Raw genomic sequence first — 16,939 nt, forward strand, 5'->3', positions numbered from 1 at the left:
AAGCAAGCAAATGCCAATGTTTAGCATTCACTGTGCACAATCTACAATCTGGATTACCCACTCAGAATCACATAACATGCCTTCTACTCTACCCAGGGACTCAGAACAGCGTTTAGGTTTGGTTTATAACATGAATTACAATGGCCTTACTGTCTGCTGTAGGAAACCAAAGACATCCCTAAGCAATGCTTAACAAGTGTTTTGCTATCCAGAACCATTTATTTACTGTTTCAATACCTGTGACCTTCCAGTGATACAGCTTTTGCCACAGAGATGACAGAAGATACGCATTATAGGTATGCAGACAGCTTCACGATGACAGCCACAGAAATGTCTGGATTTTTCTAGTTAACTTCAGAAAGGTGTGCCTCATGTAACTGAATATTTTCTCCAAAATTTGGATTTATATCTATTCAAAGTGTATGGAACCTTGTAGATCTCATAGTGTGCACATTTTTCCTAAGGAAAGTGCCTAAGTAAGGTGGCATTTCCTTGTATTCATATCTGCTATATGAAATTGAGCTAAGTAACAAAAAAGTCAGTCTTTTATCTATTCTGCCTGAAACTTATTTTGATTTTCACTGTTTTATTCAAAAGGAAGGAATAGGAATAGTAACCGTGAGCTTGAAATCAAGAAAACTGTGACAGGAACTTTTTATAGACATTTTGCAGAATATTCTCAGTTACAGTTCCGTGTTTTGAATCCTTCCGCTTAATGAGTACCATTCTGCTTTTCAAATAACTCTTTCTTATTTTTTTCTTAACTTTGAGTCCTGAAGAATTGTTGTAAATTTTAGGATTCAGCTGTATTAATGGGAAAGTGACATGAGAAAAATGTTTCCCTGTGAAGGGAAGAGGATTTGCTTGTGGGGAGGTGAAAGTAAGTGCCGAAGTCATTTTTCTTTGTGTTTCATGGGAGTATGCCAAGGGGCAGAGCTGTGACCAAGGTGGAAACGTGTATGAAGCTCATTTCATATGCTGGATGGCATTGAACAGCCTAATTGCCCCGAGGACTCAAGGTAGAGAGAAGCAATAATTGTAATTGTAAGAAAAGAAAAGGTTGATCATCATACCAAGGCTTGTTCTATTATCAGGACAGGTGAGGAGAACTCTGATTAATGACAACCGCAGCTGCACTTATGTCCATATTCAGCACTAGTAGAAACAGACGTGTGCAACTTTTTCCCCAACAGTGCAGACCATCAGTGACAAAAAACATAACTTCTTCCACAATCCATACTGTACACAGAGAAAGATAGAGGGCAGCTATCGTTCTCCAAAGCAAATGCAGAATGAACAAGCAGCAAAATATTAATGTGCTGTTGAAAGTTTAAATTGGATGGACGTGATTCAGTGCAGCCTGCAGGGTCTGATATCTTGGCAACTGCTGCAAGATACCCCAATCTGCAGACAAAATAGCCTTTGTGAAGGAGAGGAAGATTGTAGCTTGCAAGCTAATGCATCAAAAGGCCAGAGAGAGAATAATTCACTTTCACCTTGCTACAGAGGACAAGTAGCAGTAAAAGCTGTGCATTATTGGCAAGCTCTTTTTGTTGCTGTTTTTAACTCAATCCACAGTTCAGACCTCCAGCCACCTCGGCAGCATTCCAGCTGCAGCTGCTGACATCTCCCACCTAATCAAGTGGTGGATTATCTTGTCCTGATAAATTGGAGGCTGTGTTTCATGAAAAGTCTTTCCTGAAGTACTTTTCTACCCTGTAATAAGGTGGCAGAAGTCTGAATCAAACTTGTGGTGCACTAATTTTTCTAGTAGCTTCTGATGGAGAGTGTCAGTGTTTTAAGAAAGGACTGTGCTAGGCTGAAAAAACAGTTAAGCATGTTTCATTTCACACCTGGGTGAAAGGGAACATGAAGTTGTACTGTCTATTGTTTCATATGGAGTGCGTAGGGGCTATACTGCTGACTTCAATAATTTTCACCTAAAAATTTCTTCCTTTACGAATGGAGCTCTTGAGGAGCATAATTGTTTTAAAAAGGAATTCTCTTGGCTGTTGAATCTTTCTAAGAGTCAGACTTACTAACCTGTTAGATACTTCTTTACTGTTCCTGGTCTTTTATGACTAGTCACTCCATTCCCACTCCTGCTAACAAAATCTTGCCACATAAGCCCAATACAAGGGTAAATAAACTAGTTTCTTTCTCCAAAATATACTGAGGAAAATATTTACAACACGTAAGTAAATGTACTATATATTTTTGTGTACGTTTACCTTAATGTAAGATTAGGTGTAAGGTAAAATGTACAAGATAAATCTAGTCAAGATAAAGGTATTCCTTGCAAGCACCCATTTCTTCTTTCCCACTTTCACTCCTGAATTAAAAGCAGCAGTTTTCATATGCCAAATACAAAACATCTTTATGTGTCACAGTCACTACACTGTTCCCCTTGTAAACTTGTTCTGCTCTTTTCTAGGGGAACCCCTACATGTGCAATAATGAATGTGATGCAAGTACCCAAGAACTGGCTCATCCTCCAGAATTGATGTTTGATCTTGAAGGAAGACATCCATCCACATTTTGGCAGTCCACAACTTGGAAGGATTATCCAAAGCCTCTTCACGTTAATATTACACTCTCCTGGAACAAAACCATTGAGCTGACAGATAACATAGTTATCACTTTTGAATCTGGCCGTCCAGACCAAATGATCCTGGAGAAATCCCTCGACTATGGACGAACATGGCAGCCCTACCAGTATTATGCCACAGACTGTTTAGATGCTTTCCACATGGATCCAAAATCAGTGAGGGATTTATCACAGCATACAGTCCTAGAAATCATTTGCACGGAAGAATACTCTACTGGATATATGACAAACAGTAAAATAATCCACTTTGAAATCAAAGATAGATTTGCTTTTTTTGCTGGACCTCGGCTTCATAATATGGCTTCTCTTTATGGCCAGCTTGACACAACCAAGAAATTAAGAGATTTCTTTACCATCACAGATCTGAGGATAAGATTGCTTAGACCAGCAACTGGAGAAATATATGTAGATGAGCAACACCTGGCACGGTACTTTTATGCCATCTCAGACATAAGGGTATATGGAAGGTAAGAGATTATAAACCTTTAGGAACAAGCATATGAGTTTGTTTATAGAGGTTATATAAAAACAGTTTGTTTCCCCAAACATAACGAATAGCAACCAAAGTGCGTTCATTGGAAATTTGACTCAATTGGTGCATTTTTGATAGTATTACAAGTTTCTGACTCAATGGCACTAAATCATGGGCATTTGCTGTCACTAGCCTGCAAAGCCCTGAATGATTAAAGTATTTTCTTACATTGGCTCAGGATTTCAACCTGGCATTATGACACTTTTCAGGGACTCTCTTTCTGCTTTTATACAGTTGAAGCTTCATCTGTGGGCAGTTAACTGAGAAGAGGGATTCAATTTCATTATTTTTTCTAGACCTTTAATGCAAGAATCAATTGATACAGCAGCCTTTGCATAGACTTTTTCCAGTAGGGCAAATTATATATAAACAATGAGGCAACAGAGATGAGAGTCCATTCCTTTTACTTTAATTAGCTCTGAAATGCCATGAAACTGAAGCAGAATGGAAAAACCAGCAGTGTTTTGGAGGGCATGAGACTGATCTGAATACAGCAAAGATTATTACTCATCCAGGTTCAAGACAGATTGGCCCTCTGTGGCAAGCAAGAGCTGGTATCAGGTGTCCTAGACTCAAAAATAATAAAAGCGCGGTGACATTCATATAGGAAAATCTCCTTACCATCTCTAACTAGCAATTGACTGATGACCTCAAGCAGAAGGGTGATATTCTTAACATGTGTCTTGGATGCATATTTGTTCAGAAGAAACAAATGGTATCTTCTCTATTAGCTATTCACTCAACTCCCTAATGAACCCTTTTGTCTTTTTGTTTTGCTCTGTACCTTCAGAGAGTTCAAATCCTCCTTTTTATATATTTATATATTTTTTAAGAGAAGCTAGGTATCAAAACAAACAGGAAAGCTAATTTATCTTAGTAGGCTGAGGTATTTTTCCAGGCACAGGAACAAGTGAAAAATAATAGAGATATTAAATATCTAATACACTGGTTGTTGTATCTTATCATTCCTTTCATGAGTTTACCATTTTCTCCCTCTTTTATACAAGCCTTTGAAGTTGTTAAGTACTTCCACGATATAAAAATGGATTGATAAAGTCAAAATAAAATCAAATTAATGTTATGCAATCTATTGAAAAATAGATGATCTGAATTTATATGAAAGAAGAATTGCTGCCACATACAGACTTGAATGCATAAGGATTTCTGCAGGATCATAGATTTAGCACGTAGTTACCATGTTCTGCATCCAACCCATATTCAGGCTAAGTGGATCGTGGGCAACTTAAAATAGTTTGAAATAGTTTAGTAATACTAACTCCAGCATATCAAAATTGGCAAATATGTTCTACTTCATGTGTATCCTTTCTCCACGAGGCTCCAATAAGTCATGTATACAGAGAGATTAGACCAGAGATCAGGATTTTAAGTTCCTTACACTTAAAGAAAATGTTGCTTCCCATTTGAAAACCCAGGAATGCTTCAATTAGACTATCAGTGTCTTGTCAAAAAAAGCATTTGAGGAGGGGAAAAAAAAAAAAAAAGTGCACTGCATGCAAATTAGAAACTGAAACCTTCCAAACATAGCTGGGGGACAGCAATCTTTTGACAAATTATCTATAAAAATGAAGTCTACCTGTACAGAGAACTTATCTGATGCTGAAGCTTGTTGTCTAAATGCAATAGTAATTCAACTTATGTGTTAACAGAATTATCTGATATGTAATACCGTCTCACTAAATTAGATCTGTGTGAATTCTTGTTACTCTTCTGCTAATAAGGACAACTCTTTAGGGATTTGGGGTCCTTGCCTTCAACACATAGAGAGCCTTTCTCATTAAATAATTTGTGGGCTTGCTTATTGCTAAGGATGCATGCCCTGATTATTTGGTCCCACTGAAGAGTCTCTTGCAATAGGCCCCTGTCTGACGTATTTGTGGTCTCCTACCAGAAACTCCACAGGCTCCCTCTGCCAGATCTCCAAACAAGCATTTTGGCCCCCATGCCCTGGTATGGTGGCAGCAGGTGTGGTAATACAGACTCACAGAATTGTATGGATTGGAAGATGGGAAGAGGCAACAGTTGCAGGTTGTTTTGTGACCATTTCTGATATTTCTGATTCAGCTGAACTTTCCAGCCCTTGCACCTTAATCTAGGATATTAACATATTAACTGAAAATTAATTTATATTTATTTATTTATTTATTTATTTATTTATTTCCACAATTTTTCACATTTTTCACACACTTTGAGACTTAGGTAAAGATAGGATTGTCGATGAGCGGCTTGCTAGCCAAGGGGGCCATGGGCCCCTTGAACAGCTGTACGAGCAGGACAAGGTGGGAGGCTGTAAAGACATACAGATGGGAAAATACTAGTGTGTTCTCTGCAAGGACACCGTGTCCTTGAGGCCTGGAGTAAACAACCAAGGAGAAACTTGGGTCGGAGATAAAGAAGTGTCTGTGGGGGGCGCCACAGAGATAGTTACTAAGACATGAAAGCACGTGTAACCTATCATCTTTGGGGGTTAGGAGTTGTTACGGGCTGGTTAACCAATCAGTTTGTGCCAAGTTTGCTAAAGTGGTTATAAATATAGGCTTGCTTTAACAGTAGATTTGGAGTTTTCTGATGCACTCATATTGAGTTTCTGTCATCACTCCCCGCGTGTCTGGACTAGCGAACTGACTAAATCCCGGGACCAGCTCTGCCGTTCTGCAGCATAGGATATGCAGGATTCCATGAGGATGGGATGGATACAAAGGGATGATACCTAAAAGCTTGTTGCTAGCAGACACATTTGGAAGCTAGTCCCTTTGTTAAAAATATAACCTGTAGTTTAAATAAAGTTAAAATCACCAAAGCTTAAAATAGCATGTTCCTAAAGGCAGCCTAAAATTTGTTTCATGCTCTATTTTAAGAATCAATACCAATGGAAAATATCTATCTTAAAGATGCCAAATTTAATATACAAAATGCTGAAATGTCTAATACTTCACAATGAATTAAAGACAGTAGATTTTCGCACTTAATATATGGTTTGTTTCATCACTGCTTTGCAGTTTGGTGTAAAATAAGCCTGATGTATCAGAGATGAAAGCCGGTGTGTTCTTAATGGGTGCTTTACCTCCTCTATTACTACCTGTTTGTTCATCTTCAGTTTACCTCTTTCATTGTGTGTTTACTAAGATGATGAGAAAAAAAGGAAACCTGGCTGCCTGGCTGTTAGCAATTTCAGCAACCCCATTGTGCTCATATTATTCAAGAAACCTAATAATCCACATGAACTAATTCTGACTTACTGATGGCCTGCTTCACTAAATCAGAGTGATTTTTTCTAGTGAATAATGGACGATGTAGTGTGCCAGTACCTTAATTAAAGATAGCCTCTCTTAGTCTTGATCTCATTTTAATTTACAGGGTAATACTACAATAATATCACTAATGGAAGGTACATTAAAGGGCATCAAGTAGCATTAACTGTATTAAATTATGGCACTTGTGTTAATTAACTGCTGAAGCAAGATGGTCCTAACGGCTAGAAAGGTCGATTAATGCATAAATAAAGTCTTCTGGGATGGGAAATTAGGAAAGAGTAGACAAGTCTCTGTCCTGTAGCAGAGAATCAAAGGTACCCCATGTGATAACCTCAGGAAGGTTTCTCTCCTTTCACTGCTTGAGGAGGTGGATGTGCAGTGGGCTCTGCAGATCCAACATACCATGAGCCCTGACAGTAAGCACACAGTGCTTTTCTTTTTTTCTTTTCTTTTTTTTCTTTTTTTTCTTTTTTTTTTTTTCTTTTTCTTTTTATTTATTTATTTATTTATTTATTTTGGTAGAATTTCATTGAAGTGCTGATAATAGTTCCTTTAAAGTCAAGCAAAAGGTTCCTAGCAGATTTTAGATCTGACTGCTAAAGGTTTAGCCGGATTCATTCCAAAATATTTTTTGTTCAACTTTTGTGTTGTCAATAATATGCACATTTTTACACTGCAACACTAACTATAATTTTAGACAATAGTAAATACATACATATATATAACCCCAGTGGTTAGAGAATGACTATCTAGCTAAATCAAAGAAAAATCTTATCCCACATTGTTCTTTTGTGATTAGTTTTTGATCTAAGAGCAAAGAATTTCTTTCTGACACTAGAGTACTCAGCCTTTATACAATGTTATTAAGCCCTTTCGAATTTATTTTTATATTCTTCTTGCCTTGAAGCTTCTTTATTTAAGCTCCAGAATTTTCTGACCCTGCCTCAGCTACACTTGCAGTTCCAGCAGTAACAGAAACCTCTAAGTTGCAGTAGGCATGTGAAAAATATCCTCCATTTTAACAGTTACTTGCTCTCACATTATCTCTTCCAAATTTAATCCATCTCAGAATCTGACCAAATTGCACTTGGGGAAGGCATACTTGCTACTCTGTGGCTTGGGGTTTTTTGCCTATTTTGTTATCCCGCCCTGCAGACCCCGTAGCACCGGGTTGCTGGTGCTACAACGCTCATGCTGCAGAGTGCCCCCCAGCTTGGGTGCCAGACCCTGGGTTCTTCCTCACATGGATGGATCAATGGGATTATATATGGGGTGTTATTCTGGCATGCACATGACAGCACTAAAATAATATTCCTCTGTGATGTACCCCAAAGCAGAACTTTGCTCAGTGGAAATAGGAGTACAAAATTGCGCTTTACTTTATTTATAGGGAAATGTTTTCATTAACATTCAGCTCAAAACCTGACAATCAAAGTAAAGATAAGTTGGCATTAAACTTTAAAGGGGACAGATAAATACCATTCATATTACAACTATATATTTACTGTAGTTGAATACTCTTTTGATTTACAAGAACACTTCACAAGAAGGTTATTTTCACTAGTACTTGGAGTAATTCTAGCAATTTCCCCAATTTAATTATAAACTCATTAGAGAATAAGAGAGAAAAAAACTTGTGTGTTTAAGAGCATGTCAATTTATCCTTAAATCCCAAGTGCAATTAGCTTTTTAAATTTATCTACTGTAATATGTCAGCAAGGAAGATTGCCCTTCTTTTTCTGTAAACAAATCTAAAATCATTAGCAATTGAAATAATTAAATAGTTACTGTGTTTATTTTCACATTAGCAGTCTCCAGTGGTTCAGTGGTTTACCAGTGTTTTAGGCAGGTTTTAGTCCTGCCCATGTTCCAGTGATACTAAATAGTATTTTGTTTGTTTCCACCTGCCATCCTGATTACATAAGTCCTGGCAATCAGCTCAGAGTGGTTTCAGTCTTGTAGTGACTTGAAGGGGAGCAGAGTATTAGAATCTGGAAGGCTGATAAAGCCTTTAATTCTGCTACTGCCTTTTGAAACCAGTGGAATTAAACCACCGGTTTTCACACACCACCTTTCCTCATTAGCATTTGATCATCTTTTTTTTTTGGCCCATTTTGCAAAACGTCAAGTATTTCAGTACTGATCTCCCTCGGCTGCCTTTCAAGAAAGCCCCATATCATGTAGAATCAGTGTTTGAGGAGAGGAACCAAGCTCTTTTGTAGTATAATTCATTTTGCCATTGAACATTAAAGAAATAGAGATGAAACTACTGATGAAAGAAATGAGAATTTTTTCTTTCTGTGTTACTTTATATGCTGAAAAGCTATCCAAAGAGCATTTCTGAATAAATTTGGTGATTCCGATATCTTGCAGAAACTTTCTTTCCTTTAAGCTTTTCATTTCAAAAGATTTCAATTTAATGCCTAAAGATTCTCTGGATCACATGTACAAATGATCTCTGGCACTAGGATGTCCTTCAGGTTGTGTCAGTGATAATACGTACATGATCCAAGCTGGAGCAGTACAACATGCTATCATGTTAAAAGTTTAAAATCTCTCTCAACTATTTCACAAGTAACAGAAACTACCAATTTGCAGAGGCTTTGTTTTGTTTTGTTTTTCTGTGATTCTGATTCCTTCCACAAGTATCCACATGGTGAGCTTTTCTGCAGTCAATTTTGCCTATTTCTGTATTTAACTACATGTGTTTAGAAGATGAGTTTTCAAGTACACTCATCAAATTAATAAGTTCCTCATCAAATTAATAAGGAAGTAGATGGACTTAGAATATACATATGCTTTTTCTTGACATAGGTAATATTTCTCTCTCTCTACTAATCTTTTTTGTTATAATAAATAAGACATCATCTGTGATTTAAAAAAATGTTCAAAACTAAGACAGTTTCTGCCTTTTCACTTCTTTTCTTCTAGTATAGCGCTTTAGTAAATGTACTGCACAGTATGTGAAGCTACATATTGGAGTAAGAGACCAAATCTGATACTAGTTTCAGGTGCCATCTTTTAAATTAGGACTAATTTCTGTGATTTCAGTTACCTGTACTTAACTGACGGGTTTCAAATACAGGAGAAGTGAGAGAAAACAAGTGAAGAACAGTAAGGGAGGAAGAAGGAAGGAAAGAACATCGGAGGACAGAAGTGACAAGGTTGTCACATCTTCTGTTTGAAAGAAATGAAGAAAAAAGATAAATAAATAATGAACGAAAACATACCTCTCCATCTTTTCATCTTCTGCCATCCTCAGCTAATAAGGCAAGACAGTTCTGCTAATTTCAGGAGAAGTCCAGTGACACAGTAACACAGAGATACTATTAAGAAGACCTGAAAGTTAATAATAAAGGTCGAGTTCTAGTAGCCTTGTTCCCGTGAATTGTTACAGAGGGGCTGTGAGATCTCTTCCTATCATTTGCTCTAGTACCTCACTGGGATTAGTGTGCCTCAGCAGTACCAGTGATCCATGCATGAAGGGAGTCATCATGATTCTTACATGATCACAGAGGACTGTAGTGCAAATGAGTCAGCACCACAGACCCCCAGTAAAACAGATAAAACATCTTTTTAACTGGGCTGAACAACGAAGTGTTCAACACTACTGTAATTCTGATTTCACTGAATATAAAATTGTTTGTGGAAAAGCAAGAAAAGAGCTACAGAAAGAGAAGGCAATGCTGTGAATTTACCACGCAGCAATATGGTCAAGAAAAAGGAGATGAAAGGTTACACTGCAGGTAGAGTTCCCAAGAGAATGTCTGGCTGCTGACGCATGAGGAAAGTATAATGTTAACTGCAGCTCTTTGCAGAAGAACAGGCTGCGTTCTGGTTAGCTTTGTGGAATATGGTAAAAATGAAAGAATGCTGAGTGGCAGGAGACATCATAATGACATTAGGAGGAAGCAGGAACTTGACATACTACCGCTCATGTATGAATCCATCTGAAAGTAGACGTCTAATTTCTACAGTTCACAGAGTTCTTAGAGATTCTGTCTATTAAGTAGAGAATCTGTCTATTAAGTATCTGCTTCTTCATACAGCACATCATCCAAGCCTGCAGCAAGTAGCAACAGCAGCTAATTCAAAGGAAATATCTCATTGGCATGATTTTTATGCCTGAAAGACAGCCATACTCAGAAGAAACTTTTGGACTTCACTGATGATTATTTTGACCACTCTGGGGTGATGACCTCTATTTTAACATAAGACTGAAAACAAACAAAAACAATTCAAGAAAAAGCTAATTATCAATTGCCTCTGTGGACTAGAGCTGAGCAGACCTTGGGACACACTACGGATAGTGCAATATATATGGTATATACACACACATATATCCCAGTGCCAGAGGGCATTTTTCTAAAGTTAAAGTCTTTCTTTGAACCATTTAGTCCTTCCTCTAAATTTGACGGTTGTGAAGATATCAGTAGTTGTCTACTTCTTCCTTGCAACCCTCCTGGAATTTCTTGTGATAAGTCCTCAGTTGCTTTCATTTTCACCCTTGAATTCATTTCTGTTTTTTTTAGGAGCTATTCAGTGTCTTTGTTCACTACCATTCAGTACTCCCACTTTCACCCTATCTAGATATGCGTTAAACTGTAATATGATACAATATCTGATATAGTAAGATTTATAAAATACTTTGAAATACACTTAAGAAAGATTAAGAAAGATTGGTAGAGAAGCACAGTGGATTGTTATAATCTGTCCTCCCTGCACCATCACTCATAAACAAGCTAACAGGAGTACCAGTATAAATGTTAATGATAGCAGCACTGTCTTGATGATGGAGGGACAACATGGGTCATGTTTAACTGCCATCAGTATTTCTGTGACGTTGCATGTGAAACCTATTAGCAACCAAAAAAATAAAATCCGATTACAATAATGATATATACTCATACATTGAGATATGCATCTTTACACTCAACTAATTAGTTGGCACTGACTGTTTTCACTTTGCTCGGTGACATGTGGTATATAAATCATTACAATATGTTAAATGCAAATTGTTGGTAATAGGGTAACCATCTGCTCACTGTTGGAAAGTTTGCAGAGGAATATAGTAAGCTGTACTTCGAATAACGATGCTACCCTCACATCCCTGAAATACCAAATATCTAAAAACAGCTGCCTCCACTAATGCCAATGTTACTAATATGTCTCTTACCCTTTTCATTTTCAGAAGTAAACTACATATTGTAAGAGGTAATTTCGTTCTTCAGTATGAACTTGACTTCAAGGCTAGAGCCTGCAACAGTAATGTGAACCACCATTTCTCAGAGCCTGATCTTTTTCTTAGATTGTGTTGAGTGCTTTTGAGAAGCCAATAAATAACCAGGCTACCTACTCTTTTTGGGACATCTTTTCTTCCACAAATATAATTAAACCTTCATCCTCCTCTAAACCCCTCCCGCTAGGCCCTTTCCCAGAGATGACATGATTTTGTACGTGATAGATTGTTGGCACATTGCTGTCTGCTAATGTATTACTCTAGAGACCATCAAAGAGTGCCTTCCATCTAATAATCTACCATGCCCTATGAGGGCTAGAGATCACCACTGCAAAGAGGGATCAATTATTTTACCACAGACATGTATTATCAGGGGCTGTCACATACTTTCTTAATGAGCATTTCTGGATACCCAAGTGACAAAGTAATGCATTGGAAAATTAGGAGTGGGACAAGAGTGAAGGACTGCCTGCCAAAGTGGAGGCTGTGCCTTCAAGCCAGAGCAGCTCCTTCTTTCCTTACCCATTCAGTCATTTGCTGGTCAGGGTCACTGTCACAGTGCTCATATGCTGGCTCCTCTGTAGTAATATATTGCATTATCACCTATCAGAGAGATTAATATGTTCACATGCTGAATTCCCAAGACACAGCTCTCAGCATTAAAAAAGCCGATGAATTAATTCAGCTCCCACTGACTGAATGGAAAAGTTTGTGCTTTCATCATAGTCAGATGGCAATGCTGCTATTGCTTTCTTTGGGCAGGAGGGACTGCTATCTGTTCAGGGGTTACGCCTGGCATGGCGGTGTCTGAATTAGGATTGTGCTCCTGGAGAAGCACCTGCAGAGGAAGAGGCTGCAGGAGAGCTCATTAGCCCTGCAGTTCTCAGCCCCTGAATGAATTACACAATGAGATGCTTGCTCTACAGGGTCTCAGAAACCTGCAGCTTTGTGTAGGTATGCTGTCTTGCAAAGCTGAGTTCAAAAAACGTTGAAGGGAGACAGCTTTATGCTAACACATTTTCCTTTGTTGCCTTGCAGAAAAGAGGAGCTGTCTGAACACAAATTTTGTGACTCCATTTTGATTCACAATGAATGCTTGTCTGTTTCAAAATGGGGTGTCTGAACCTTAAAGATATCTATAGACAGAGCTGGTCGGATGAGTAGTACTTTATAATACCTGAAAGGCATGGTGTCAGCAATGGGAATTTGATAAGCTGAGGTCCTGAATTGGATTCCAGCAATGGTCCCAAGTTTGAGGAAGCTCTCATTTCAAATTGCAAGCAGAGGAAAAACAGGATTCTTTCTCTTTAATTGCATTACTTTTATTGAACTGAAGCATTGCTTCAGTTCCCAGAACACTTTATATATTATTTTAATTCAAGTTAGCAGAGACAGAACAGTAGGACTGTTTATTGTTTCTGACATGTTACTCATTTTCCCATTCAACTCTCTTGTGCAGTAAGAATTTTTAGGTTTGGGGATACTGTTCACCAAAGTCATTATAAATAAATTAATTTCCACATATTTGACTTGATGACACTTCTATGGAGCTTTTGTCTATAGTCCTGTTCAGAACAGCCATGCCAGTCAGGCAAACATGAACTAGACTCCACAAACTTTCTGGTAGCCCTTTGCACAGAGAGGAATGTTACATTCAAGCCCTCAGTAGACAAACCTTTTAGTTTTATTTCATGTATGCAGCTAGCATTCACTGTGACACAAATCCTGGCAATCAGATGCTTTCCATCTGTTGTTTTCAGAGGAAAGGGAGGGTCATCTGAGAGATCTGAGGTTTTTTAGCCTTGCATACCCCGGGCTGTATTTTTATAGCCTCATCACATTTTAATTGGCTCTAGATCTTCTCATTATATTTATTGAACTGTGAGCCAATTTTCCCTTACTTAGAGCCAGGGTTGTAGATTTTGCCATATAAGCACAATCAGGAATTGACTTGAAAAACCATTTCAAAACATTATCATCTTTCCCCCAGGCAGAGCACAGCACAGCACAGCAGTTCCTTGACCTTCCACAAGCAGGAACAGGGTGCAGAGACAGCAGGTGGGACAGGGGACAGAGCTGCAATATGAGAAGGCGTCTGTTTTGTCAATGACCCACTTTAGGAAATGCTCCTTCCACACCACTCCAGCTGCTCATTTCTCACCATTTTCACTTCTCTTTTTGGTGATGATCACTCCTTCAATCATATTGCACAAGGAGTCACTGCCTATGTGGCTCAAAGAAGGCATGGAAACCTTCATCAGGAAAAGAAAAATTGAGATGTGAGAGGCAGAGGAGAGGGAAAAACATGAACGTCTCAATTTTCAGTGAAAAATAAACCTATTGTTCTTTGTCAGTGCAGAAAATTGCTTATCATTTAGAGGCTTCATTAAAGACACTGTGCTTATGGAAGTATGCCTTGTTTCCTTTGAAATCTCCTGAAATAATTCTTCCAGCAGGACAGCAAAACAGCAAGGAGCCAGTTACATTTTTAATCACTTGCATCCCATAGGAATTGCAGTCTGCCAACAAGGGCAGCTCCTTCCCCTTTGCAACACAGGAAAAGAATTGAGAAATGGGAAGCTGTGGCTCCAGGATGGTTTCTTATAGTTATTAATGAGGTAAAGATCAAAAAACCCGAGTGTAATTAACAGCTAATATTCTGCTACTGAAAATGTTTAACCCAATCCACAAACTGTCTATGAAAAATATGATTTTCATTTCACTTTTCCACTTGATTTTTTCTTTCTTCCAAATCATGAATGTGGACTAGAGAAACAGTTGGATGAAGACAAAAGTAAAATAATTGTATATTTCTCTTCCACTGAGCATATTTCAAAAGAAAAAGAGTATTGGTACTGCACACTCAGACCAGATGGCATTATGTTACCTTCTCATCGGTTAGTCACTCACTGCGGAGGTGACCACAATGTGGTGATTCTTTCCTGGATTAGTCCATTCATGTGAATGGCAGCAATTGCTTTATTTATGATTTATACAAATACCACATTCAAGATATGGTATCTTAAAAGATATCCCTGGACTTTTTTTTTTATAGAGTTGCTGTGTTAAGAGATGAAATTCTGCAATCTCTCTTTGTTCAAATAGTTTCCAATAGTTACCTTTGGAGAACAGGACAGGCTGTGGATCTTGTGGTCTGTACGTTTGCTTGTCCGTTAATGCTTCATAAAATATACATGATTGAAATAGGAGAGATGCAGCAGAATTATACCACCAGAATGACAAAGAGTTGTAAGTCAATTCCAAACATAGTCAAAATCTATTAACATAGTTCATCGGTTTCCTTACTGCACGGTCTCACCCAGATTTTCAACTAGCATATGCACAGTGAATGTATAGCTGACATTCAGCCTGTCTGCAAATTATGGAGAAATTTATGCCCTTCCTACTCCCAGGGAAAACGTTCTGCAATTAAAAGTGTGCTGAACGTATGATGTAACATGAGAAAAGCTTTTGCAAATATTGCTGCAATGCAAACATAATTAATAGAACATAAAGTCCAGTTCTCTCCCTATCCAGGAGCCTCCCAGTCATTTATAACTCTTCAAATGTGTACTTTTTTATATCCTCTTTTGCTTATCACATTAAAACAAAACAAAACAAAACAAAACAAAAAAAAAAAAAAAAAAAAACACAAAACACCACCACAGATTTGAAATTTCATCTTCCGTGGGGAGGTGAGGCTTCATCTTGAGAGTCTTGTGGCAGCAGTCAAGTGCACTTGTTCCAGCCTAGCAGCCACAAGAGCAGGTGCTAATAAGACCAAGTGGTGTACCACTGTTTTGTCAAGGTGTTACAGAGTTCTCAATCTATACATTTAGCTCAAGACAAGCCTGTTAGAAATGAATTTATCTTACTAAAAAACAAAATAAAACAAAAAAAAACCCCAACCTTCTGTATCTTCAGGCTCAATATCTGGTAGTCCAGAGATTATTATGGAAAGGTAACACTGAAACAAAATACAGGAGTGTTTTCCATCGAAGGAAAAAAAAGGAATTAAAATCTTGCATTCTTAAAATGTTATATTTTGAAAAAGATATTCAACTTCTGTTACAGTAAGTTTGGACAGGTGCCAGAATCTTGTTCCCTTTGTGATATTATTTTACGGCCACTAAGTGATTTGGTTCAGTCGATTTGCTGTATATCACAACAGAAACATATATAGCATTAAATCCACGAAGTACTGCACTTTTCCTCTCTTGAGGTTTTCTGTGCAACGTGAAAACAGAGAACAGCTTTAACAAGATCTGGGTGCCTTCAGGAATCTGGTGTAATCCTCCCCTCCTAGATGCATAGGTCACTAGGATAAGATGAAACAATAGATGTGGAAAGGCGATGAGCAGTAATGGTAGTGATAAGAGATCATGGCTGCTAAGGGCACCATTCCAAATCCCAGTGGAATTGTCTCCTTGCCCCTCCTTTGCAAATATCAGAGAACACACATTTGTGAGAGAGAACACCAGCACTGAAATATGTCAGATACTAACACTCACTCCTTCATCCCCAGAAGTATTGTTTATGAACATATGTCCTAACAATGTGGCTATTATCCTTTTCTTCTTTTTTTTTTTTTTTCCCTTTAATGTGTTTGTGTAATTCGAAAGGTTTTATTAATTATGTTGAAGTTAATTGAGAAGATAAAGCTCTGTGCAATACAGGAGTTTTTGTTAGGGTCCTCGCTGGGCACCTTGTCCTTTCCTGCCAGTCAGGTCTTCAGGACAAATTCCTCTTCTTTTTCCTGTATGGCATTTTTCTGCCAGTACGCAAACAAAACTGAGCAGTGGTCTCCTGCCCATGGTCTGGGGTATGCTTTAAGACCAGAAACTCTCACTCACCACCTGAATGCGCCCCAAAGATGATCCTGCCCACAAGGCATCTTATTACATCTGTTCTTCGCAATATGCTTGACAAATGGGTCCTCATGGACAGCCCTGTGTTAATGACTAAATCAAACTTGTAAAACTAAAAACAATGTAAAAACTTTGTTTTTCAAATCTAGTTTCTACATCTGCTAGGTTTTTTGTTTGTTTGTTTGTTTTTTACTATGCATATATATACACACATGCATTTTACTTCCAGATTAGCTCAAATATTCTATGAGAACAGAAACAGCCCATAACTTTTCATTCAAATTTGAGGCTGAGGAAGCCTGTATGACATTTCAGGGAAAAGGATAAAATTTGTTTAGGATTTTAAAAGCTGTGTTAGGCAAGATAGAAATGCAAAGGTTTATTCTTCAGTATAAATATATACTGATTGTTTTTGTCAGC

The 16,939-nt window shown here is 37.9% G+C and overlaps 1 protein-coding gene across 1 annotated transcript in view; it reads left to right on the forward strand.

Moving 5' to 3' along the window:
• NTNG1 (netrin G1) overlaps positions 1 to 16,939 on the forward strand; it is a gene marked incomplete at both ends in the record, with an annotated part of 142,930 nt that overhangs the window by 55,188 nt on the left and 70,803 nt on the right. Inside the window, one exon of the mRNA XM_079536560.1 lies at positions 2,435 to 3,075. Coding sequence (XP_079392686.1) covers positions 2,435 to 3,075 — 641 coding nt within the window. The remainder of the gene's footprint in view (positions 1 to 2,434; positions 3,076 to 16,939) is intronic.

Source organism: Tetrao urogallus (genome assembly GCF_951394365.1).
Source record: "Tetrao urogallus genome assembly, chromosome: 5".
Lineage (NCBI taxonomy): Eukaryota > Metazoa > Chordata > Aves > Galliformes > Phasianidae > Tetrao > Tetrao urogallus.